Source organism: Sciurus carolinensis, chromosome 1 (assembly GCF_902686445.1).
Source record: "Sciurus carolinensis chromosome 1, mSciCar1.2, whole genome shotgun sequence".
NCBI lineage: Eukaryota > Metazoa > Chordata > Mammalia > Rodentia > Sciuridae > Sciurus > Sciurus carolinensis.
This window is the reverse complement of record NC_062213.1, coordinates 160,996,257-161,023,427: the sequence shown is the minus strand read 5'-3', so window position 1 is coordinate 161,023,427 and position 27,171 is coordinate 160,996,257. Positions and strand designations below refer to the sequence as shown.

Sequence of the window (27,171 nt, the reverse complement as noted above, 5' to 3'; positions counted from 1 at the left end):
GGACCCTACTCAATGCTACATGTGTTAAGAGGTTTTCTTCATTGATTGTTGGAAAAAATGAACTATTCCCAACACTATGAGAGATCTAATAATTTTTCTACATCTTTATTTTAGTGTTTCTGTTCTTGGCTTGGGTAGTTTCTTCAAATATATACATTACTCAATACTCACATGAAGTACCAAGGGCAATTCTTGGAAATTTCCAGAGAAATATCTCTGAGGATTTATTTCCTCCTCTCTTCTTCTCTGTAGTGTGCATTCTATCCTCAGTCTTTCTGACCTCCAAACTCCATTCCATCAGTTCAAGGAAACTTTTGGGCTCTGTTTGGATTCCCCTCTCCTGTTCAATAAGTTTGGTTTTCCTTCTCTCAGGAATCACTATTCTATAATGCTTGATGTCTAAAACATTTATTCATATATTTTGTCCTTTTTCTTAATTCTTAGTAGAATGGTAAATCTAATTCTTGATGATTCATAATGTTCAGTAGGAGAAATTTCCTGCTTTGATTTTCTATGACCAAGAAAGCCCTTTGATCTTAATAAAAGTAAACATTCTTTAACTTGGTTGTCAAGTGACTGACATTGATTTGTTCACACATCATAATAGAAGAATGAAGGGATAAAAAGTTGTCTTAGCTTCACAAAATACCACAGGCTGGGTGTCAATAGTTTTTAAAAACATGAATTTGTCTTTCACAATTTGGGACTGGAAAATGCAAGACCAAAATGCAAGCAGATTTAGTCCTTGGTGAGGAACCTCTTCTTGATTTATACATGGCCTTGGCCTTCTTGCTGTATATAAACTCATATGACAAAAGAGGAAGTGCCTCCTCTTCTTGAAAAGACACCAATTCTACCTTAATGACGTCACCTAAATTCTATTACCTTTCAGAGGCCTCAGTCCCCAGTACCAACCCAGTGGGAGTTAGGAATTTAGGAGTGGGTGTACAAATGTTTACTCTATAACAAAAATCAACTTACTTTATTTCATCTTGGTAACCCAAATTTTGGTGGTTTAGCAATGTTTCCAGCAGGCTCAAGGTCAGGTATAATCCATGCTTCCCACAAATAGCCCTGACCTAGAAATAAGAAAAGATTTATTAAAGTTTCACTAGCATAAAACTAATAATTGAATTTCCTTTCTATAATCAGAGCCTACATGCTTTTGATGGCCAATTAATACCCAGGAGTGCATTTTACTGAATATCCTTTAGGATAAGAATATCTAGTTGATTGCTTATAATCAATAAATTTTTATTTAACTGACACAGTTTTAAGTTAGAAGTCACTGGGCTTTCAAATGCTGCTCTTGTACTTTTATCAGTCATGAGATGGGTGATCAAGGCCAAGGAATTACCTATACATTATACAGGTACATTGTTAAATATTTTTATATCATCTACTTAGATTTACAAAACAAGCATGTTGTACTAACAGGGTCAATGTTACTATCTGTATTTTATATATGAGGAAGCCATTAAGAAAGAAATTATTTCTTGATGTCACATAGCTAATAAATATTTAGAACTTTGTACACACACCAGATGCTCAATAAATATTTGTTGATTGAATAGAGTGTCACAGTGGTTCCCGTGTATGTAATATGTTCTAGATCCAGCTAAAAAACCATTTCAGTTTTCAGGTTGGTGGGTGGATGATGCTTAAAATATGCCATATTTTCAGGCATGTGATAGCATATGCTGTGCGTTTATAATAATGGTTCAAAAATAGACTTTGGAATCCAACAAATCTTATTTTGAACACCAGATCTGCTGCCTGTGTCCAATTACTTCATCTACTAAATAGGATACTTTCGACTTCCATGAATTCTGTGAAGGTTACATGAGAAAGTGAATACTTAGAATGGCACTTCGTTCTTAGCAAGCATTTGAATAGTTTTTGAAATGAAGAAAAGAAGGAAGGAAGTGAAAGGAGAGGGAAAGAAGTGAGTGAGAAGGGGAGAAGAGAAATACAGAGATGGGAAAGGAGTGAGACATGGAGAGAAGGGAGAAAGAAAGAGAAAGAGAGGAACAGAGAGAGAGAGGGAAAGAGAGAGAGGAAGGAAAGTATTAAAGAAAAAATTACCTAATTCAATGTTTGGACTAATTAGTGGCTACTAAATAGTTCAAAGTAAATTATTGGTAGCTCCTGCTATTATTTTGAAAGGAAGTTCAGTACACTGAGTATAGTAAGTTTAGCTTTTAATTTTTATGCTTTGAAACCCTGAGCCCTTGTTGACCCTAGAAAGCTTGTCATTCTTTAGGTTAGCCAATTTCTTTTCTCTTTCTTTGAGGGTATTAGGGATGCTCAACCACTGAACCACATCCCCAGCCCTATTTTGTATTTTATTTAGAGTCAGGGTCTCACTGAGTTGCTAGGCACCTTGCCATTGCTGAGGCTGGCTTTGAATTCAAGATCCTCCTGCCTCAGTCTCTCTAGATGCTGGGATTATGGGCAAGGTGCAAGGTTAGCCAGTTTCTAAAGAGAGAAAGGAACTCATAAGACTTTCAGATGCAAATTTTCCAAAGCCTAGACACCATTCTTTGTTGGGGCTCTCACAGGGCCACTATTTCTCCCTCCTAATCACCTGAGGTCTAGGTGCCAGGGAAGTAGGGACTAATGTCCCAGAGTCACCTGAAGTTCTCCAAAATAGCCAATCCTAAACCTGCTTGCCCTGTTTTGCTCATTCCTTCTTGAGAAAAACACAACAAACTCTCATCCACATTTCCTCTCACTCCTTCTGCCTGCTGACTGTCCTGTGTGGTCCTGTGTGGTGTGGCATGCTCCCTCCTTATAGAAATATCACGGAAAAAAATTTTTTTTTTAGTGACAGTTGTCTCCTGATCTGCTGGTCTCACCACATCGGATAATAATAAAACCTACATTTTAAAACAGTGGCAAAGATAGGGGATAGCTCAGTGGTAGAACATTTGCTAGCATGTGGGAGGCCCTGGGTCCGATCCCCAACACTAGAAAACAAATAAAATGAAGGAACCACCAGTAACCAAAAGTCCATCTTCACTTGTTGCTGTAAAAGGAAAGACACCAAATTTGGATTTGAAGTTTGCGTGTATTACTTTTTAGGCATAGAGGAATAAAATCAGGGAAATTGAAAAGAGAAAAATAGAAGATTGCTTGAAACATGAAAAAGTGGACAGAGTTAACCTGAAGAATAAGGAGATGGGGAGAATTCCAGGGAGAGGAAAATCAAGTGTAAATAAGAACCTGGTGCTATTGAGGAAGGCATGAGTTTTGGTGTTATCCAGTCTAGTATGGTTCTGTATCCTTTTCCTGTGTGGGCAGTAATTTTCTGTTACTTGCTGTGCTTTCTGACAAGACAGTGACTTAATCATTGCTGAACCTGTGTTTCATTCATTTTCATATCACCAGTGCTTAGCAAAGCCTTTAAAAATAAAGGATCTCCCATCCAAGTACTAACCAGACCTGACCCTGCTTAGTTTCCAAATCAGAAGAGAACAATAGAGCGAAACAGACATTATTATCTCATGTACATATATGACTGCAAGAGTGATGTGATCCTACAATATGTACAATCAGAAAAATGAGAAATTATACTCCATTTACATATGATTTATCAAAATGCATAAATGCATTCTACTGTCATGTATAAATAATTAGAACAAATAAAAAAACAAAAATAAAGGATCAACCATTGAATACATGGATGAATGAGTGGGTTAATGAATGAGCTGAAGTCACTGGAGAGTGGAGTATATGTGGGTGGAGGTTGGCATAAAACAAAGAGAGGTAGAAATTGGATGCATTATACCATTTTACTCCACAAATAAAAATTTAATTATCCACATGATCAGCACATATTGATATATTTTTAAATATGGACATTAAGAGGTTATTCTAAAAACAGATCATTCACTTCTGGTAATACTTAGTTTTGCTCTAGGCTAAAAGGAACAGCAGACTAGAAATGGTACATCAATATTTCTAGAAGTAGATTGATTGACAACTTCTAAGAACTGACTGCTGACAGTTGAAGAGGAGCAACAGAAACATCTACCAGAAAAGCCTTGTAATTTAGTATGATTCAGGACGATTATTAAAATATTTCAAAGCATGAATATTCATAATGATGACATGACCCTTAGGAAGTCTTCTGTTTAATAGGAAATGTTTCAGTCAAAAGTAAATAAAATAGTATGCTGATTTTAAGTCCTTTGGGTATAAACCAAGGAGTGGGATAACTAGTCAAAAGGTGGGTCCATTCCAAGTTTTCTGAGGATTCTCCACATTGCTTTCCAGAGTGGCTGCACCAATTTGCAACTCCACCAGCAATGTAAAAGTGTGCCTTTTTCCCCACATCCACGCCAACATCTATTATTGTTTGTGTTTTCGATAATAGCCATTCTAATTGGAGTAAGATGAAATCTTAGAGTTATTTTAATTTGCATTTCTCTAATTACTAGAGATGTTGAACACTTTTTCATATATTTATTAATTGCCTGTATGTCTTCTGTAAAGTGTCTGGTTCCTTGGCCCATTTATTGATTGGGTTCTTTGTATTTTTGGTGTAAAGTTTTGTAAGTTCTTTATGAATTTTGGAGATAAGTGCTCTTTCTGAAGTGCATGTGGAAAAGATTTTCTCCCACTCTGTAGGCTTTCTCTTCATGTTCTTGATTGTATCCTTTGCTGAGAAAAAGCTTTTCACTTTGAGTCCATCCCATTTATTGATTCTTGCTTTGATTTCTTGTGCTATGGGAGTCTTGTTGAGGAAGTCTGATCCTAAACCAACATGATGAAGATTTGGACCTACTTTGTCTTCTATTAGGTTCATAAAGAATAATAATATTATGGCATTTGCAAATAAATGGATGGAATTGGAGAATATCATGCTAAGTGAAATAAGCCAATCCCAAAAAACCAAAGGCCAAATGTTTTCCCTGATAAGTAAAGAATGATATATAATGAGGGTGGGAGTGTGGGGAGTGAGAGAAGAATGGAGGAACTTTAGATTATGTAGAAGGAAATGAGAGGGAGGGGGTATGAAAAATGATGGAATGAGACAGGTGTCATTATCCTATGTACATGTATGATTACACAAATGGCATGAATCTACATCGTGTACAACCATAGAAACAAAAATATGAACCCCATTTGTGTACAATGAATCAAAATGCAGTCTGTAAAAACTTAAAAAAATAATAAATAATTTTTAAAAAGAAGTAAATAAAATAGCTCTTACTTTAAAAAGGACATACAAGATGACTATACATTTCCTCAAAATATTGCTTGAAAGAGGGTACAAAATTATGTCTCTCTCTTTTCCCCATGACTAGAACCATTTCCATTTTACCTTACTGCTTTACTTAATTATGTTTATCAAGTTACTAGAAACTTCAATGAGTGTACACTTTACAATTTTTTTTTTTTGGTTCTGGGGATTGAACCCAGAGGTGCTTTACCCCTGAGCTACATCTGCAGTCCTCTTTTAATCTTAAGACAGAGTCTCACTGAGTTTCTGTGACTGGCATTGAACTTGCTGTCCAGGATCCTGCCTCAGCCTCCTCAGTAGCTGGGATTGCAGGCATGTGCTACTGTGTCTGGCTACAAATTCTTTACAGTACTAGTTATCGAGGATTTCTTTGCAGTGTGGGTCTGGGATGACCATGCCTTGCTCCTCCAAACTCTCTTCCCTTTTTTTCTTTATTGCTCACTCGTCTGTCTCCTTTTATTATTTTCAGTCTCTCTATTTGACTTCTCTTTGGCTACCTACTCTTTAACAATGCATGTCTTCTTCAACCCCTTTCCTTCTTCCTACATTCCATTATGTCCTTGAGTAATCTTAACTATGCCATGACTTCCACTCCTTATGGAAGAGTCTTAAAACATTATTCAGTTTTCATCTCTACTGATCTACATGGTCAAGGCTGAACTCATCAACTCATCCTGTACCCTTCCAGATTATTCCTTTCCTGTTTCCTCTCTCAGAGAATGGCACCACCATTCAATCAGCCGCCAAGCCAATGACTTAGGAGTCATTCTTGATTCCTTCTCATTAAGAGCCCTCATTCAATTAAACCCAAGACCTGCTTCTCTACCTCCTATTGTCTCCACCACGCCTGTTAGTGCCTTAGTTTCAACCCTCAGAATCTCTTGCTGGATCATTGGAGCAGCTTTCCAAAAGGATCTCTCTGCCTCTGATTTTGCCTGTGCCTCTAACTAAGTCTTCAAATAATATCAGGATGCTCTTTTTTCAATTTCAAATTCAATCATATCATGCACTAATTCAATATCCTTCCCTGATTACTTTGGACCTTCAGGATAAAATTTGCACTCACCAGAAAGACCCTCCTCACACCAGCTTCTATTTTCCCTTCTAACAGCAATTTGAGCAGGGATTTAGAGCAGTCCCTGAATTGCCCATTCTCTCCCTGTGCCAGTGCTATTTCCATGGCTTCTTTTTCCTAGAATATGTTTCCAGTCTCTTCTCCTGACCCTATCATCCTTACTGGCAATCTGCCAAATTTGTCAGTCCTCTAGGTTTTGGTATTTGCACGATTTCCTTTGGGGCCTTTCAGGCTAGGGTACTTTGGTGCACTTTCTCTGTCTTCAGAGTCTGTGCTACCAGAATTGTGATGACGTGTTCACTTTTCCCTGAGCTCCTGGAGAAAGAAGGAACTGAAATAATAGAACCTGTCATCCTCAGTGCCTATCACTTGAGGGAGTAGTATGTCAAATGCAAGAACAGAGATTAAATATACCTATTGATTGAAAAGATGCCTATTGCATTGGAGGAGGGAAGTGATTCAAAATTAATAGGAATCCCCTCTTTGGCTGTTTTAGGGGAGATGTACAGATATTGAAACAACTAGATAAGGAAAAAAGAGGCCTGACAAAATGTAGAAGGTCTGATGGTCCTGGTTCACTAGGTAAACTAGTTCCAGCTGGAGTCCTGCCGTGAGAATGAACTTCACTTCAACAAACCTTTGTTAGCTCAGTAGCAGATCCCCTCCTGAGGGTGGTGAAGAAGCCACATGAACTTGAATCAAAGAGTACTAAGAGGCAGAGCAGCCTGTGTTCCAGCAAGCTCTGCCTGAGAGAAAGGTCTGGCAGGAGTCTGGGAGGGGCTCCTGATGTGAAGCAGAATGAGGACACGTTCAAGAGGTGAAGGATGTGGATTATGTATAAAGGGTTAAATGGAGTCTGCACACTTAGGAATGTCTTAGGTTCTACGACCCTATTGAATCTACTCTTGATTTGGGTAATGATAAGTGGTTGGTAAATAAATGTATGTGGATCTACCTTGCCTTAGCAGTCCCACAAGAAGTTATCACTATATCCAAAAAGTACAAGAGGCATAGGATCAGTGGATCCAGAGAATGAAGATGATAGACACTTGATCAGTTTCCATTCTGGTCCTTGTGAATGGTTAAAATTCCATGAATTTGATGACAAGACCTATGGATTATCCTTGAAGTCAAAGTTTACTTATCTTGGAAGCTACAAATGGTCTGTCAACCCTTGAAAATGGTAGTTGTTGGGATATGATTATTTGGATATGATTATTTCCTGAATAGAAAGTGCAAAGCTTTCGTGAGATAGTCAAGAAAGTTCACAATTCTCTCTTCTGTACTCTAAGGTGGTTCAGAACTACTAGTCAAAAAGAAAAAGCTTCCTAATTCGGATGTGACCTTTCTCATTCTCCTCTGAAGTCCTGCATCCAGGAGTAAGGAAGTGTCGTGTGGCTGCTGCTGCTTCCTATATGCAGTGTCCCTTGGGCCTCAATTTGCCTCACATTCTGAGGAAACAAAATTCTATTTTCCATGCCTCCCAGAACTGTAATAGACTTCGAGTGAGTTCCAGATGTCTTAAGAGATGCCAGATGGCTAACGAAAGGCAGACCAGCTTCAAGGAAAGTGTGGCCCTTTTCCTTGGATCTGAACTCCAAGGATGAGCTTTTGGGGAACAAGAACTCTCAAGCACTTCCATGATAGCCAGTGCTCAATGTGGCCATCACTTGACCATGGGAGGATCCTCTTCCTTTAGACTGTTTTGAAGTGAGATTTTCACCAAACAGATTTATTTTTAATATAAGAAGGAAAGGAAACTAACATTTAGAGCCTGGTATGTCAGGTACTATACTAAGTACTTTCACATATTTACTTTATTTAATCCTCACAAAAGACACAGGAAGTAACTATTTGGAACCCAGTGTTTCCAGATGAAAATATGAGACTCAAGGAGATTAAGTAAATGCATTTCAATTTTCAAGTTGTTTATGTTCTGTTCTGTGAATATCATTTGAGGGCCTTCAGGTTTCATCAATGGTATTATGTGCTTTTGAATCTAATGAGTTTCTGATTCTTAGTCTGTTTATATAGACCTTCTCGTGAACACAGTAAAAGTTACTTATGATGTGCCAACTCTCATTGTCCTGCACTATTCCCTCTCTTTCTAATGAAATGTGTTGCACATGTAATACCCATGCGCGCATGCGCACGCGCACACACACACACACACACACACACAGACAGTAACATGTTTTGCTTTGCACAGTGGACTGTATACCTGAAGGCTCTGAGGAAGTTGCTTTTGTTCTAGGATAAGAACCCCCTTCAGCGCCTTGTATCCTTGCTTCCTGAGTAAACACCATTTTAAAAAAATTCTCTGACTCCCTCATTTCTAACTTCAGTATACCTAGATGAAAGGTATATGCTGGTCTTTCCCCCCTGTCATTTCAAATCTTTTCCAATCCTATAGAATTCAAAATCTTGTCTGCTGGACTCAGTGGGCACTTTCAGACACCTTCTACCTAATGGAGTTCCGGTTTTGGCTCTCCAGTCCATTTCCAGAACTCTTATACTTTAAATCCTAGCTCTGCCTCTTGTTACCTGGCCCTTGATTGGAGTTGATTAGAGTTGAGCTCTTCAAGACTCATTTGCTAAATGGGATAATAATGTCTACCTAGCTTTTGTGGTATTTTATAAGGAATAAACTTTTTCAGTGTTAAGTGAGATCATGTAAGTAAAACATTTTACATAGTACTTGGTTCTAGTAAGAATTCAATAGTGTGGTGTTGATGAGGTGTTTTTAAAATAGTGGCAATGATTATTTTACCTGTATTCAAGGTAGTCTTGTTATTGGGGTTTGTTTGGCTACCAAATATCCATGAATTAATATGGTTCTGGATCTTCTTCCATGGAACACATTTGCACTGTTAATTAATGCTCCAAAGCAGCATGCTAACCTCTATCAGCAATAAATTACATCAGTCCCTAAAATATGGTGTTCCTAAGAATGAGACACCACATGCTGATTTTACTGGAGGCTGGGAGAAGATGTGAGAAATGAATTCAGCCTTGAAAAAAATTGTTTTCCACTGTGAAATATTATTTGGATATTGTCATATTTTCTATTATTAACATAAAACAGTCCAATGTAAGTAATTCCTGGACCAGTTCTGCACATTTCATAATTCCTTTTGTATTTTGTTTTTCTCCTCACAAGCACACACAAAAAAACAATTATGTAATGTCATTCACAGGCAGAATACAGATCATAAGTATTCCTTATTGTCAGAGACTCAATATTGTCAGAGACTCAGTTGCCTTTAGCTGAAGAAATCTGAAATGTGATTTTGGTTACCTTGGCTGGGGGCAGACAGCCAGAGAATGAGCGATCTTCTTTTCGAAAACTCAGGCTGAGGTTTTCTATGTTGAGTTTGCCATTGGTTGTCCTTAGTATCATCCTTAAAATCTCCAACAGGCTGTTGTTCCCTTCTGACTGCCAGCTAGAGTCTTGAGGTGGGGTTCTTATTGGAGGGGCAGAGGAAAGACTATGAAAAGATGATGCATTTGAAGTAGCTGCGTGTTTTCACACTATGTCTTTCAACTGGGCTACCCACAGTGGACCCCAAGAACCCACTGGCTACAACCTAAATATTTGATGACCTGGTCATGGGATTGCAAGTGAAAGCTTTACAAATTAACTCAAACCTACCCCATTAGACTGAGCTCTAGAGTCTCTTCCCAGGAGGCACCAACCAATCTGTCTACAATAGAGACTGAAATTCTCAAATCAACTTCCTCTTTTTTTCCCAAATAGAGAGAAAAAAAAGTGATTGTAGTATTTTGCCTAAGTAATCTTACATATATTAAACACAGATAATTATTGATGGCAAATCAAATTTCCACACTCTTTGTTACTACAAGCACAGCACAGCAAAGCAAAGCAAAGCAGATCCTGCCAGATCCCTATAAGTAAGGAACCTACGCAGGAGGAAATCCTGAATCAGGTGAAAGTCTGCATTGTCTTTGACTCTGTTCTTTATATCTGGGAAACCCAGAAATATTTTGGGAGTAATTATTTACTTATAGTCTGGCATGCAAATGTAGGTAATTATTTAGATGGTTTATTTGACTATTATTACTTTTAATAATAGGTGAAAAGTAATAAAGATAAAACGTTATAGTCATTTATATTGTAAACTAATTGGAGATGTTCACTCAGGGAGTTCCTAAGCTCCTGAGACAGTCTGCCTCCCTCTCATTCTAGCAAGAGAATGCTGGTATTTGCATTACTAGCCACTCTCTACTACTAGGGAACGTGACCCAGACTCTGCCAATAGGTATCTCTCTTCCAGATTTGAATCAGAAGTTTTCCTTCTTCTTTGCTGGCAACACCACCAGTTCCTGGGAGTAAGCGTTCATGAGGCTTTAGCCCTGGCTCAGTACATTGAGTACCTAGTGAGAAGGTGTTGTGTGGAACCAATTTACTGCAGCTCATAGGGTTTCTTGGAAAGTGTGTGCTGGAGTGTATTTCCTTTGATCCACTTTAGGCATTAAGGGCTATTGCTGCCCCATCACAGAGCCACCCCATTAGAGGCTCAGTCTGACAATCCATGAAGGGGGCTTTTCCTGCACAGCATGTTCATTATTAAAGGGCCAGGCTTCATCATGGCCTATCAGTCCTGCATTTCTATAAACGTGCTGTCTGGTCCATATAAAGCAGTGCCTTCTCTGATGGGCTCAAAATGATTTCTGTGCATCTTTTTTTAAATACAGAGGATATACACATCTCCCTGCAAGCCCAGAAATGTAAATTCTTTAGATAATTGGCGATGTCAATTGCATTCAACAAATGTTTATTGAGCATCTTGTATATGCCAGGAACTATGTTAGGACTAAGATATTCACAAGGACTGACACCATTCCTAACCTTAAATGTCAAATGAATATTTATAAATGCAATGATGTTATGAAGGGGAAGCCTATGGGATAATAAAATAAAGAGACAGAACCTAGTTGAGGAGTCAGAAAAGGCTTCCTATCTAGAACTAAAAGAATTCATTTCTACAAATGAATGGCTGTATATTCTTCTACGTAGTTGATCACCTTTCGTGACCATAATTTTACAATCTGTGTTACATGAAGGGTGGATGCTTATTTTTAAAAATTTCTAGGGCTTTTAGCTCCCAGTAGGTCAGTTGCTCCCAGAACTATTCTTGACTGCAGTACCCACAGAGCAGTACCCATTTTCTTTGGACTATGAACTTACTAGCTTTGAAATTTACTGTGCCAGGAAAATGAACCTGACAATCAGCTGTTATCCTATGAATCTTTGTTAAATGAAGAATCATAGTCAAAAGTGGCAACCTGTGGAGAGGAATCAAGTCTAATGCTTGGCCCAGGGACTTTTTTTCCAAAGAATTCTTTTTGTCCTAGAGTGAAGCAATAAACTCCATGGCCATGGCTTTTAACTGTGATATCACATTGTTTGTAACTGAAAGGTTTTCCAGAGGGAAGTTTAAGAGTAATAAAAACACCTATATGGCACTGACTGTGTACTAGGTACTTTTTAAAAGAACAAAGTCTATTCTTATCCTCATATTACAGATGGACAACGGAAGCACAAAGAGGTTAAGTGAATGCCTAGGCCAAACAGTTACTCAGTGACAGAGACAGAAGTCTAACTCAGTTTTCCAGCAGCAGAGCCTATGCTACTAACCACTGCACTTTATCCCTTTTCTTTGAATGTGGAGAATATCATACTTTGCTGTGCTTCCTTTCTAATGATATTTCTCACACCTTTTAAAAATTTTCAGTCACTTCTTTTCCTAGAGATTATGTGAAAGTATTACTGATTTCTATATCTCAAACCATTAACTAGTGCCTATGACCCAGAGGTTCACTGACTTAACCTATTTCTGGAATCATATGTTATAGATGAGCTCTGCACCCATACACAATCATTTCTTATTTCATAATGAGGTTTTTCATTTTCACACAACAACCTCATAAAAAGACACATGCTTGGTGTTAAGAAACATATGCAATTGCTACAAATAACTTTCTATGCTGGCCTGCATACAAGAGAGGGAGAAAAAAAATTATATGCATAAGCCAAGTGTTGGTGAAGAGCAAAGTGATTCTGCATTGGGAATATTTTAGAGTGAATGCCTCCAAGATCCCTGCCAGCTCTAGAAGTCTAGTGCAATGGACTGAATGTTCGTGTCCTCCCAACAAAGTTCAAATGTTGAAACTCTCATCCCAGTGTCATGGTACCAGGAAGTGGGGCCTTTGAGAGGTGGTCTGGTCATCAGAGTTGAGCTCTCAGGATTGAGACTGATGCCCTTTTAAGAAGGGACCAGAGAGCCCTTACACTCTTCCTGCCAGTAAGGATACAGAAAAGAGTTGACTGTCTGCAACATGGAAGAAGGGTTCTCACCAGAACTGGACCACTAATAGTAGGTTGGCACACTAGTCTTAAATGTCTAGCCTCCAGAACTATGAGAACTAAATATCAGCACTTTATAAGCCAGCCAGCCTACTAAGACATGCAGCCTGAACTGACTAAGACATGCTAGAAAAATGGGCCCATGAAAAGGGAAAAAATACCTTTGCTTAGGATCACTGTGCCTCTGAGTTTTCTTCAGGTTGCTGTCCACAACTGTTCTGCTTTGCTGTAAATCATCTGAGGCTGCACTTTTTAAAAACCAGAGTAGCTTTCCATAGTTTACCTGAAAATTAAGTATAAGAGCATCCTCATTTACTTTACATGAAGGGAAAATAAACTGCTGAGATAAAATGTACTTGGAAACTTTTTACTATTGAAAGTTTTAAAAAACTATTTAAAAATAGAAACGTAATTATAAGTGTTTTCAATCAAATATTATTTTTATTATTCCTCTGGACATAATGTAAAATGGTACTTCCTGGTTGTCTTGGTTTGAGTAGGGCCATGTGACCAGTTCTGGCTAATGTCTTAAGAGCTGAGGTGACAAGTGCCACTTTGGGTGGAGGATTAAACTGTTGCCATGAGACCCATCGGAGCTCTCTTTTTCAATCCCCTCTTCCATCATGTTCAAAAATATTCTAGAGTGTCTGTTCCATCAGCCTGGGTCCTGTAGCTAAGATAATAAGTGAGGAGAAAGGCCTGTGGCTGACTCGTTATGGAAATGTAATGTAAATTTAAAAATAAACATTTATTATTTTAAGCCACTGAGAATTTGGTGTTGTTTGTTATTACAGTACAACTTACCCTCTAGCCTCTCTCTGTCTTCCTCTCACATCTCTAACACATTTATTATATATAATATATGCTTATGTTTAGATGAATTCAGATTTTGTAGGGGTAAGAATTAACTAGCCTAGGTGAAAAATCTCAAGATTACTTTTCTACATAGGAAAGAACTGAAGGAATGCCATTAATGTCTACCACTGGTCTGGATGGGATCCTAGGAGCTCTGGTCTATAGACAATTCCAGGGAAGTTGAGGGTAAGAGTGAAGGAAGGAAGCTAGATAAAAACTAGTTGTCTGCTAGAAAGATTCATATACTTTGTATAATAATTTGACATTGTATTGCTAAATATTTCTCATAATATTCAGAGATTCCATTAGGGCAAGTTAGAGGAGAGAGAACTAACATTTGAGTACCCACTACATGCTGAACATGGGACCAGTAATTTGCATTTATCATGCCACCCAATCCTGAGTTGAAATCTATGAAGTTGGTTTTGACCTGGTTTTCTAGATGAGATCACTGAGGCATCAGGGATATTAAGTACAGTAAACCCCACATGAAGAGCCAAAGATGGAACTAGAATTAAAGTCCAGGTTTCTGAGGTTTGTTCTGCCTATAGGCTTGCTATTCATACACACACTTGGTTATACTTTTACCACACTATATTCAGCTACAAGTGTGAATTCAGGCTCAGCGTCCAGAGATGTGCAGTAACCAAAGACTTCTGACCTTGTTGGAGAGCTTGTGTCTCAGCTCCAGGACTGCCATTAATTCTTGGGTGTCATGAGACAGTTCCTTGGTAACTTCTGGGCATCGGTTTTCTAATATGTAAAATAATGTTTGTGGAGAGCAGTGACTTGGATCATGGTCTCTGACTGCCTTGTGACTGCATTTGCACTGGGAACTTCCTGTGTAAAGGTGCAGATCAAGATTGCCCATTTGCTAGGATGATGCCCTCCCTATCTTAGGAGTTTCTGTGAAAAGGCATGGAGCTATATTAGTCTGTACCTTGAGCTCAGGTACCAGCTGCCAGGGATAGAGAATTCTGGGCATAAGATAACCACAGTGTCTCCCAAGTGACCACGACCTTCAAGACTATCTACTTTTCAGAAACTCCCACAAATAACCTTTGATGATAAGACCTTTGTAATAAACATGCTGTACAAGCTCTGGGTCATTGTTCCTCCATCAGAGGACACTGTCCCACCTGGTACCAGGTTTCTCTCTGTAAGTTTTGTTTTTCTTAATCCCCCATTGCTCCTCACTGGTTTCTAATTAATGGTCATGCAGGTCACAGCTAGTGGTGGTAAATTATATTTCAAAGACATTCCCTACCTCTCTCAGTCTAAGGACTTGTCCCAACAAATAAGAAATCTCTCTTCTGACTGAGTTACCTCATTACTGGTCTTAAGAGGGACTATCATAATGAATCTGTAACCACCTTGACAGTGTTAAAAGCAGACAATAAGAGTTAGGACAGGACACCAATTTTAAGAGAAATTAAACAGAGGTAAGATCCCTAGGTCTACTTTCTATTAATGTCTGTTCTAACTAGAAATTTCCACATGAATATAAGTAAGTGTAGGCATATGTTATGATGTGGCAATGAGGAGTAACCCCAAGGCTCCTATGTTAATGCAGAAATATTCAGAGGTGAAATGATTTGATTATAAGAGCTGTAACCTAATCAGTCCACCCTAGTTTGAATAGAGTAACCAGGTGGTAACTGTAGGCAGATAGGGCATGGCTGGAGGAGGTGGGTCACTGGGGGCTTGCCATGAGAAGGATTATCTTTCCTGCACCACCTTCCTGTTTCTCTCTCTGCTTCCTGGGTGCTGGAATGGAGTAGCTCTCCATCTCCATGCTCTTTCACCACAACAAGTTGCCTCACTTCCGGCTCAGAGCAATGGAGTCGGCCAACCATGGACTATACCTCTGAATTCATGAGCCCAAAATAAACTTTTCCTCCTCTAAGTTGTTCTTCTCAGATCTTTTGATCACAGGGACGAAAACCTAACTAACACAGCATCCATAGTTAAGGTTATTTTCAAGGAAAAAAAAAAAAAACTAACCTCTTAATTCTATAAGCTTGTGGGTACAAATAAGAGACATAAAAGACATCCACACTTAAAAGTGTAGCCATACCATTTCAGGAGAGCCCTTCCTAGAAAATCTCTGACAAAGGAGCTTGACTGTTGGCAATGGCAGAGGGACTCCATGCCTCAGGAAGAGGAGGCTCAACTGAGACTGGAGGAGAAACCCTGAAGAGACTGGGTCCAGGTTTGTCAGCTCTTTCTGAATTTTGTCTAACAAGCTGGAGCTCAGAGGATGTGACTTGAGTTCCCTTCTGACCAGGGCAAGAAGAAAAGAATCTTCTCTTGTCATTCCACTTGGCCTCTGGTTGATATCCTGACACAAAATGAGAAAAGAAATGGACAGGCTTCAATACAAGGTGATAAAAGACTCAGGCAAAGGTGCAGAAGTGCATGGGGGCTGGTATCAGAGGCTCTACCCGCAGGCCTGACCTAGAACAGGACAAGCCGGTTGTTCCTAAGGGACAATGCAATGCTTCAGATCTATTCCTTCAGGAGAAGAAAGGAAGAAAATCTTCTTGAGTACACACATGGTTCTTTAACATCCACCATCTGTCTTTTACAAAATAACTTCTTAAATTATATAAGAATTTAGATAACATATCTTACAGACTTATTGGATGGGAGAGTTTAAGGCCAGGGGTTCAGACAAAGGATGAAACCCAGATACTGACAGGGCTAATTGGGAGCACAGTGGCCCCTTTGATCTTGGGAATCTCTGGAAGGAAGGTAGGTCAGGGATAGGGAGATAATGATTTCAGTTACATCTGTAGTGTTTGCCTGTAAAGTCATCAAAAGTTTCAAGAAACTTGTATGGATATACAGAGTTTAGTGTCCATCAGTTCCTCCTCAGACTGTCTTATCACCTGCTCCACATTAAGATGTACAGTCAACAAATAATATCTGTTCATTCACAAGAGGAAACAACTTGACAACTCTCAGTACACACCTCAGGCTGGGCAGGGCCACCCCTCACCATCTGCTCCAAGGACCGGTCTCTAAGATTTCTCCGGGGGAGGCCATGCATGTAGGATAGGGACTGGTCTCCAGATGGTACAGAGCTGCAATGGGACTGACTGGGAACCTTAAAGAAGTAAAGACAAATGAAAGCAAGGAGAAGACAGGTGGGAGAGAAAGGAAAGAAGGGAGAATGTTAGACAAATAGCTCCTTTAAACACAATCCCAATTCTAAATGAATTAAATCCCCAATTCAGAAAGCTTGCAATTACACAAATTTCAGCATTATGCAATTAACACGTTTGACAAATATGTTAACAATTAGATACTGTCTCATTTGTACAAGAAATGTGTCTGTGACAGACCAAAAAAAAAAAAAATGTAAAACATAAAGTGTTTATAGGCAAATGTGAGGTTCTTATTGATAAGAGTATCCTTAGGCTGTTTAAATTAGCAGGATCAGAAAGAACTGCAAAGGAAATTGTGAACTTTGTCAAAAATGGAAGAGATTAAAGAGCCTAGAATATTATAGCTCATGAGTAATGTTATTAAATGTTACCATAGAATAATAATCAAATTAAGGTCAAGAATAAAGTCCCATTCACCATTTTTAAAAAAACTGTCTGCATTTTATGATGGTTTGACAATTTAGGATGAAGGACTCTGACCTCTAGGGAAAACTGCTCCTCCCAGCACTAGGTAATTCCTACAGACAGTATAAAACTTACTTGCACACACATCTTTCATTCACATTAACCAACTAATTCTGAGTTCAAATCCCCAACTGCTCCCTTTATGTAACTTTCATACAACAAGCCATTATTTGTCTTGTCCTAAATCAACCCAGCACCAGGTTCTAAACAAGTGGAAACGACTTCTGTGTGCCAAAGCCTGAGGGAATTATTCTGACTGGTCATTATTCTGACTGTACCCCTGCTCTGCCTTGCTTTTTCTATAGAAATCTCACCAAAATCTGTGACTTTCCCTATATTGTCCTTTCACCACCCCATTAAACTTGGTGCTTCCCCACGTGATCCTCATGGGGAGGTATGATCCCTTCTCTTGGGAAATGTAAGTGATTAACTTTTCTTTTAAAGTCAGTTGTCCTCACATCTGTCAGTTTATCAGATCTGATTAAAACAAAATCCTGGGTAAAAATTGAGGCACATGGTTATTTTTAGTATCAGGCAATTGAAAGGTAACAAGATGGAAGGACTGAAAACAATGATCTGTACACAATTGATAGTCATGTTGAACAACCTATCGAGATGAATAGCAACCAACAGGTGCCTAGTAGTCATGAAGTATTTTAAAGAAAAATCATGAGGCTTTCAGAGCAGTCTGGAACGACAGAGAATTCTAGAGGATACATAAAAATAGCCAGCTATTTATTTGACTATACTCTGTACAAAGCACCACGTAGGAGTTTCAATAATGCCTTTTAATTTAATTTTTATAACTCTGTGAGGTCGGTATTTTAGCTCCTCTTTACATTTGGAAAGTTGAGATTTGCAGAAGCTAATAACTTTATTCCTTCATTTAAGAAATGTCTATGGCTTGCTTATTCTGGTCAAGGCACTGTGGTAGGCCTGAGAGAACAAAACAGACTTACTCCTGCCCTCAGAGCTTGAGAGACTGGAGGGCACAGCAAGCACATGGGGTGGGCGGCCACTATGGCAATGGTCCAAATGCCCACCTAACCTTCTAGAGGAACTGACACCTAAGTCCAGGCTTGAAAGGTAAGTTACATCTAGATAAGTTAACAATTAGAGAGAGAGAAGGAGAAGAGAGAAGGTGGCAGGAAAAGGGAACTGGATGTAGACAACTCCAAAGGTGTACTCATGCTTGTTAGAGAGAGATGGATGCTTTCAGAGCACAAACTTTTAGGAAAGGCAAAAGATAAGACTGGAGAGGAAGGAAAGAAAGAGGCAGCGAATTAGCCTCTATGCTTTATTCTGAGGGCAACAGGGAACCATGGAAATGACTTTAGTAGAGAAATGACTAGGTCAGTGTGTCCAAAACTTCCTCCCCAGTAAATTTTGCAGATAAGATCTGAATCCTGTTTTTTACTACTACCCTGGAATAAAAGAAATTTAATATTTAGTCCACAGAGCCATTTCACTCTGTTAAAAGATTTACTAAGGTCTTTCAGGCATATTGTTGAAAGCACAGTATGTTTCTTTGCAAATTATTTGCAACATAAAATGTTTCCATTTTTGGATTTATATACCTACAGTAAACACTTCTACTAGTTCCACATTCTCAGATTCAACAAATGTAGAGGGAAAATATTTGCATCTGTACTTAATATGTACAGACTTTTTCTTGTCATTTTCTAAAAAATATAACAACCATTTACATATTGACCTTGTGTTAGGTATTTCAAATAATCCAGAGAGGATTTAAAGTATACCAGAGGGTATAAGGATGTATCATGCAATTTTATATGAAAGACTTGAGCATCCTTGGATTTTCGTATCCTTGGGAGTCCTGGAATCAATACTTGGCAGTTACAGAGAGACGTCTCTACTTCATCATTCCAACAGAGTCAAGGTGCTTGTTAGCCTTCTTTGCCTTCATTTAAATACCAAAATTGATTGTGTACTTTATCCTCAGCATTCTAGAAACAGGTGAACAAAGCAGGCAAGGTTCCTGTCCTCACAGGTCTTCTGGCCTAGATATCACAGACTGAATGTTATGTTCTCACCGACAGAAAAGGGAACATGCCTTGTACTCTCATGAGTACTGTGAAGAATGGGTGTTGTGGACTTTAAATATTTTTTAAATTCTGAAATTATATTTGACATTATTTTTATGTGTGTGTCTCTTCAGTAATATAATTCCCATGTGGGCCAGCACCCTGCCTTGTATCCTGCTGAGTCCCAATATCAAAACCAGGGCTGAGTCTGTTGAATGAGTAGAGAAACAGTGTCATGAAACAATGGTGAGCCATTGGCGCCATGAGTTCCTGGTTTGCACCAATTGGGCCAGGCTTCAGATATCTCTCTTTACTAATACAAATCACCCTGGACTGCACTGTTGTTTTTTAAAAACAAGAGTGTCCCCAAAGCGTCGAAGAAAATTAAATGGGAAATTCTGATCAAGGTTCATCAAGTTTCTGACCTTGGGAGCTGACAGAGCACCTACAAATTTCTGATATACAGGCTTCTCTCATTTGGTTTACTTGAATCACAAAATACTGCTTGGGGTTGTTGACAAAATAGCCTGAAGTGACTTTGATCAACAATAGTTTTGTGATGCTTGCTTAAAATAATTGGTACAAACAAAACAAAAATTAACACACATTTACTAACTCTCCTTGGGGGTGTTGAAACTTGCAAGTGTTAGAAGTGTAAACAAATCTTCTAAATATTGCTCATAATATAACAATTTTAAGTGGTTACATTGTGGAAGTCATGAATACTGGTCCTCTAAGACAAGTGAGCACAACTATTAATTGTCTTAATATTGTGCCATGTATAGCTCTGGCTGGGGAGGAAATTCCAGAAAGATCGTCAAATGCAGATTTGAAGTTTTGTTTCTTAAACCACTTAGACCAAGTCTCTGATGTGTTCTAGAAAGCTGTCAAATGACTCAAAAAAGGGCATTGTTAATAAGGAAGGCAACTACGAGAAAGAAGCACATGAAAGTTGATACTCTTTTTAAGAAATGTAAAATTTTTAAAAATTTCCAAATGATATTACATACAATGCATAATTTAAATATATGCTTTAAACAGATTAATGTACTGAATATTAATGTTTATCATTTTAATATCTTATGAAAATTTATATTTTATTTACCTTTTAACTTTTTGAATGAGGAACTTTCAAACACACATAGAGAGAATAACGAAACTTCATAAAGTCACCACCATGCTTTAATTATCATTTGACAACATTGTTTTATTTGCACCCACGTTACCCTCTGTCAGCCAGGAATGAAGTGAGCCCAGTCAGTTGGTTTATCCACACCATTTCAGCATGTTATCTATAAAACTGTGATTCTCAAAATGTGACCCTTGGTCCAGAAGCCTCAATCTCATTTGGGAACTTGTGAGACATAAGAACCACCCAGACCCATTGAATAAAATTTCTCAGGGTGAGGCCCCAAAATATGTTTTAATAAGTCTCCATTAATTCTGATGCATTAAAGGTAGGACTTCTTTTAAAATGCAACCATAGTAACATTATCACACTTAAAAAATCATTATTAATAGTAATTCCTCATATCATCAAATATATAGTGTCCAAATCCCAATTATCTGGTAAATCTTATTTTTATAGTCTGTTTATTCAAAACAAGAACAAAATAAGATCAGTATATTGTAATTGGTTGATAGCTCTGACATCTTTTAAAATTTCTATTTTTTCTCATCCCCTTTTTCCTTTTGCAACCTTTCTTCTCGCAATTTATTTGCTGAAGAAGCTGTATTTTTTGCCGTATTTGGTTTTACACAGTCTGTATTTCATTGTTTGCATCCCTAGGCAGTTTACCAAAATTTATCACATATACCATAAATGGTAGTTAGATCTAGAGTCTTGATCTTGATCATACTCAAATTCAATTTGTTCAGTAAGAATTTTTTTTTCATAAATGGCGTATTTCCCTATAGAAGCAACAGGTGTCTGATTATCTTTTTTGTCACATTCACAGGTACTGACACTCATTGCTGAAGTTCTTTTTCTTGGGAGGAATGAAATTCTTATGTTATCATTTCTTCATATATTAATAGGAATGCTTCTCTAAACAGAAACTTCCCCTCTCCTTCTATCAAGACACAGTTTACACAGGAAAATGTAGACTGAGTAAACACTTGTTTCTCTTATTTGTCAGTTTTAAAAAGAGTTTGTTCCCTAGCATTCTTCAGAGATAATTAATGAGGGTTTGTCTGTTTGTTTTTAAAGGTTCACTAGGAAAGTATAGATTGCTGTTAAGTTTTTCATCAATTACATTGTTCCACTTCTGACTGCTGGGGGCATCTTTAAGTTAGATTCTGAGGGTTTTTTGATAAGTCTTGAAAGCTCTTTGGTATCATCACTGCTTCTAACTAGATGCTCCAGGCACAAAGCTGGAATCAGTTTCAGAATTTCACTGAACAGAATGCACATCTAGGGTTCTCATTGACATGTGACAGATCCTACCACATGAGTAGAGAGTGATAGGAAATACATGCTTTTACAGAATTTGTACTGATATTTACAATTTAAATGTAGGATATAGGAATTTTATATAATCTCATCAATACTATATCTATATTTTATTTCTTCTATACTAAAAACCCCAACTTCAAAAAATTCCAAGATAATGACTCACTTTCTCCCATAATGCATATATAGAGCAATGATAATAACATAGTAGTTCTGAAAACATTTAAAGATTTAAAAAAAAAATATATTTATCTCAAATATATAATGCTTCTAGGGACATACAGTGAAGTCATGTTTCAAAGTCATTTACAGTAATTCCATTCTGTTTGGTTTTACTGCCAATTAACTGGGTTCATGCAGTGGCCACTTTTCAAGGTAGCCCGAGTAGAACAGCCTCCTGGTTTCATGTCCTCATGTAGTCTCCCCTGACCCCCACCATTCAATTAGGATTAGCCTATGTTACCAGCAGAATAGAGAGGGAGTGAGTCAGGTTACTTCTGATATCAGGTCATAAATGATGTGGCTTCTAATATGATTGTGTACACTTTCTCTTCCTCTTCTTTATTGGACAATTTACAATCAGGGGAGCCACCTGATGTCTTTGAGAGAGGACCAAATAGAGAAAAAGTGAAATCTCTGGCCAAAGTTGCCAAGTGCCTAAAACCTCTGTCAACAGCCATGAGCAAGCTTGAAGTAGATCCTCAGCCCTGGTGGAACCTTCAGAAGACTACCTTCCTAGGGGACATTGGGAATAAAATCTCATGAGATTTTGAGCCAAAATCACTCATCTAAGCTGTATCTGAATTCTTATCCTGCAAAAACAGGTGAGAATTAATACATTTTATTGATTTAAATGATATCTTTTGAGGCAATTTGTTATGCAGCAGCAATAGACAACTAAACCAGATTGATTTATTTTATTTATTTTTAGGAATTGATTTTGTTAACATTAAATTTTGTTTTATAAATATGCAAAATATTTATGTTCCAATACACTGAACACAAGATTTATTCAGAGAAGTGCTTTCTATTTTTGACCCCTCAATTATGTTCCATCTATTCCTAAGAATAGATAACTACTTTTTACAAAAATCTCTTGGGGATGTGATTCAGTAGTAGAGCACCTTGCCTAGCATGCTTGAGGGTCTGGGTTTATTTCCTAGCACTGCAAAAATCAATCAATCAAACAAACAAAACAAAACAAAAAATCCTCCATATCCAAAAAACCAAACCAAACAAAAAATCAAAGATTTTAATTCCTTCATTAAAAAAAATAAGGAATAAATAGATAGATATTAGGTATAGATAGATTCTTGGTAGTGAAATCTATACATTTTTGTCTGTTTTTATTCAAATAATGATAAATGTTGTTATTTTATACAGTGATTTATGGCACTATTCATATATATGTATCTATTCATAATTTCTTTTTATAGTTTCATAGTACTCCATATATGGATGTATCTTTGTTTATTCAGCTATTCCTTGTTGATGAGCATTTAAATAGTTTATTTTTTGGTACAACAAGTAATGTTGCAATGAACACCTTCTGAATGGAACCTCTAATAATTTTCCATTGTTTCTTTATGATAGATTTCTGAAAGGGCAATTTTCATGCCAAATACTAAATGCATTGTCATGTTTTCTTCCAAAGTGGTTGTTCCATCTAAATTTCCCTTATTATTGCAGCAGAGTGTCTCTTTGCCCACAGCTTTTAAACAAGGCCTGCTATCTTCTTCTGGATTTTTCCAGTAAGAAAATTATATTTTAGGTTTGAATTAATTTATGTTCCTTTTATTAAGAGCAAAGCTATAGTTTTTGGTAAGTTGAAGAAACATTTACACTTATTTTTCTGTAACCTGTTCATTTTGCCTATTTTTCTAATAGGTTAATCTCCTTTTCCACATAGAAGATTCTATGTGTTAGGTATATATTTTATCATGATATCAATGACAAATTTCTCCACAGTTTTTCAGGTGTTGACACTTTGCTTACAGTGGTTTTGTCCATAAGTAAATGGTGAAAAATTTCAGTCTTTTTCTGAGGATATGTGCATTATGAGTCTTAGTTAAGAAAATTCTCCTTCAGCCCAGGACTTAGAGGAAATAGCCAGTTTACTATTTATGCTATTTGTAGTTTTACTTTTTTACACCTAAATCTCAGATCCATTTGGAGTATATTGTAGTACACATTCCATATATGTATGACATATGACATATGAGGAATAGACCCAATTCAAATTTTCTATGTGACTTTCCAATAATCTCAGTATCACTGATTAAAAAGTCTCCTTTCCCTATTTGTTTGTGGTATAAACATTACCATATGCAAAATTACAATATGTAGATTTTTCTTTGGAATTCTATATGTCTTCGATTTATATGCCATATATATACCAACTGCTGACCCATTGGTGTTGTGCTTGGCCACGTGATAGATTGATGGCTTTAACCAACAATATGTTAGTGGGTATGACATAAGCAAAGACTTTAAATGTACTTGAGTAGTTGAATTTGTTATCTTGGAAATGTTTCTGTCACCATGAGACAAATGTGCTTTGAGGGACCCACTGGATTCAGAATAATAAAAACAATAAACTTGAACCGATTGAACTGTTATAGCCAAGCTTAGAGAAACCCAATTTGAGATCAGTAAAAAAACCTAGACAAACCCAATTGAGGTCAGTAAAAGCTGCCTTGGCTCATGTCTTTGAATATGAGCATACACTATTATTGTTATAAACCACTGAGTACTGGGTAATTTGTTACAGAGCAGTATTGATTATAATAGCTAGCCAATACAGATAAGGAGGTTTAGAGAAAAGAAAACAGTTTAAAGATCATTGAAGTCACCGGTGTGATAGATTGGTGGTTTAACTAGGGTGATGATAGAAGAAACAAATGAAAGAAGACATTCTGAGAGACATGAAGGTGGAATAATTGAAGACTCAGTGATTGGTTAGACATCAGAATGAGGGGGAGAGAGAAGGAATGTATGCCCAGGTTTCTTACTGGTGCCAATGGAAGAATGGTGAGATGTTTCCATGAGACACGAACTACAAAAGGAAGAACAGGATCGCAGGTTCTGCTTGGCACGTGAATACACAGCCAGGCAGGAGGGTCCTTGACCTCTGCCTGTTTATCTGTTCCATGTGCTTCTTCCGACCTCATGGGAGCATAATGAGGAAAATACATGCCGAAGGGTTTTGAAAAGCATGCCCAAAAACTGAACTATGAACTATTAAAATTAAAGCACACTTTTATGTTCATACTGACAGATGCAAAAATCATGATCAAGTTTTATTTTTGAAACTTACTGAGTTTGTTGCTAGTCACACTTTCTTTTTTATATTTCTGAGAGAAGGCAGAGCTAATGATTCCGACAAACAATATTACAATATATACATCTTCAAAGACTTACCCTTAAGGAGCAGAATCTGGAGGAGAACATCCTAGGGATGATGGGAAGAGAAAATAAGCTCTCTTCTCCTGAACCTTAGACAAATCACTGAAGCCCTCTGAGACTCTTGTTTTTTATTTGTGAAATCAAGCTTTGTACTTGTTGATCTATAAAATACCTTATCGTTCTCATATACATTAAATGGTTTTTTGTGTCTTTTCAACTTTATTTACCTCCTACCAATGATAGTCATTGAACTTAATCTTTTATTTCACACTTGCTCATTCTCTCTCATGTTAGCTCAGTCTTTATCAGCAACTTCACTTTTGGAGCAAATTCAGCCAGTCCAGATTGTCTGTTATGTCCCAGGCAGGAAACTTATTTTCATCTATGTGTGAGTGATAAGGATCTAGAAGGAGTTCTGATTGGTTTGCTTCTGTAACTGCAGCAGGATTCCATTTACCACTTAGTCAAGGTGGTAATGAGGGTCTCTGTAGCCTGCGACTGTGGCAGCCATCTGGCAGGCCAGCATTACAGGCCCTGGCAGACAGAACCAATTAGTCAGTCCCCATGCTTCCCATGAGGCCTTCCTGAATTCAGTGGTTAGGTGTTAGCCCTGCTTAGCCTCCCACAAAACCCTGATGAGTTCTGAGAGGGGAGAGGTTAAATCACCTCTCTCTATTACCATAGAGCCAGCAAAGATTCCAGATCATGGAGGTCCAAGAACTGCTCACCCAATGAACATTCTGCCCATTGCAATGGTGGATGCAGAATCCATGGCAGGAATGGCAGGTGAATATATTAGGAGTGTCAAGAAACGAATTTCCATTTGTAAGAGGAAAATTAGAATTGACTTAAATAGCCTTAAGGGACATATTAAATCAACCACATTATATCCATATAGAGGAACAGATGCAATTTAGTGATTCAGGACCTACTACCTGGGCTTGAATTGCGGCTTTGTCACTAGTTAGCCTTATGACTTTAGGAAGCCACTTGACCTTTTGTTATTCAGTTTCCTTATCCATGAACTAAAGATAATAAGCATTCCTATCTCACCGGGTGCTTGGAAATAGTAAATTAGTTAATATATGTAAAGAGCTTAGAATAGTGCCTGGCACGTAGTAAATGCTATCTAAGTGTTAGTTCTGAATATGACTCTCACAGAGTCATTAAAGATGATACGTAGGATGAATTTTCTTTTTTCATTCTGAGGACAGAATTCTTTACATGAAGTGAATTGAGCAGGATAACAAAGAAAATACACATGATGATGATTCTCATTCTTTATCTATGCAGGGAGGAAAGAAGAGAAATCAAGGGCAATTAAACCACTAGTTTTCTTTGATTGACTTTTATTTCCTTCTGTCTTCCAGAATTCCTGCATGATTGCGTAATATTTTATAATTAGGAAGAGCGATTCAAAATTCAAGTAAAGAAGAAGAAAAAAAGAAGACGACCTGGGAAAACACCTTATCTGCACCTGAGTCACTTTAATTTTTTGAATCTCGGTTTTATCATCCACATCACAACAATGAAAATAATAGTGCCACCTATCTCATAGGGTTGATTCCAAAGAACAAATGTAAAATTTATGTGCAAGGAATCAGTCAATAATAAGTGCTTTATGACTGTAATCTTATTGGTTATCTTTGGAAGTAACAGAAACAACAAGAAATATATCAATGTCAGAGTAAAATTTGGGGGTACAACACAGAAGTCTTTAGAAGTTCACACTGGATTATTTCACCTTTCCAGATTCATTATTTCCTGCTCTAAGAAGGTACTAACTTCAAGGATTCATCCTGGGAAAGCCAAAAACAAAAAAAACATAACTCATTAAATGGAGACTAGGAGGCCTGGGTTCCAGCCTAGGCTATGCCACTAACATTTTGGGCAAGTCACTTTTATAAATGGACTTCAGTGGGAACTAGACCTTGTGAATATCATCTGAAGTCCATTAGTGGGCTGTACACTACTCCAGTATGCAATCCTTTGCATGGTTCTTATGACAAAAAGATCACAAATTCCCAGGTATTCCTTTTCTGATATGACTAAAGACTAGATAGTATCT

The 27,171-nt window shown here is 37.6% G+C and overlaps 1 protein-coding gene across 5 annotated transcripts in view; it reads right to left on the bottom strand.

The window, feature by feature from the left end:
• Nucleotides 1-27,171, bottom strand: part of C1H1orf87 (chromosome 1 C1orf87 homolog) — a 79,768-nt gene that overhangs the window by 33,630 nt on the left and 18,967 nt on the right. For 4 of the 5 annotated variants that reach the window (XM_047566299.1, XM_047566284.1, XM_047566319.1 and 1 more), the window contains exons 4-8: nucleotides 16,541-16,675; nucleotides 15,644-15,907; nucleotides 12,873-12,994; nucleotides 9,622-9,811; nucleotides 982-1,079 (exon numbers count right to left, since the gene is read on the bottom strand). In XM_047566299.1, coding sequence (XP_047422255.1) covers nucleotides 982-1,079; nucleotides 9,622-9,811; nucleotides 12,873-12,994; nucleotides 15,644-15,907; nucleotides 16,541-16,675 — 809 coding nt within the window. The remainder of the gene's footprint in view (nucleotides 1-981; nucleotides 1,080-9,621; nucleotides 9,812-12,872; nucleotides 12,995-15,643; nucleotides 15,908-16,540; nucleotides 16,676-27,171) is intronic. The other variant, XM_047566292.1, reaches the window with a different exon arrangement.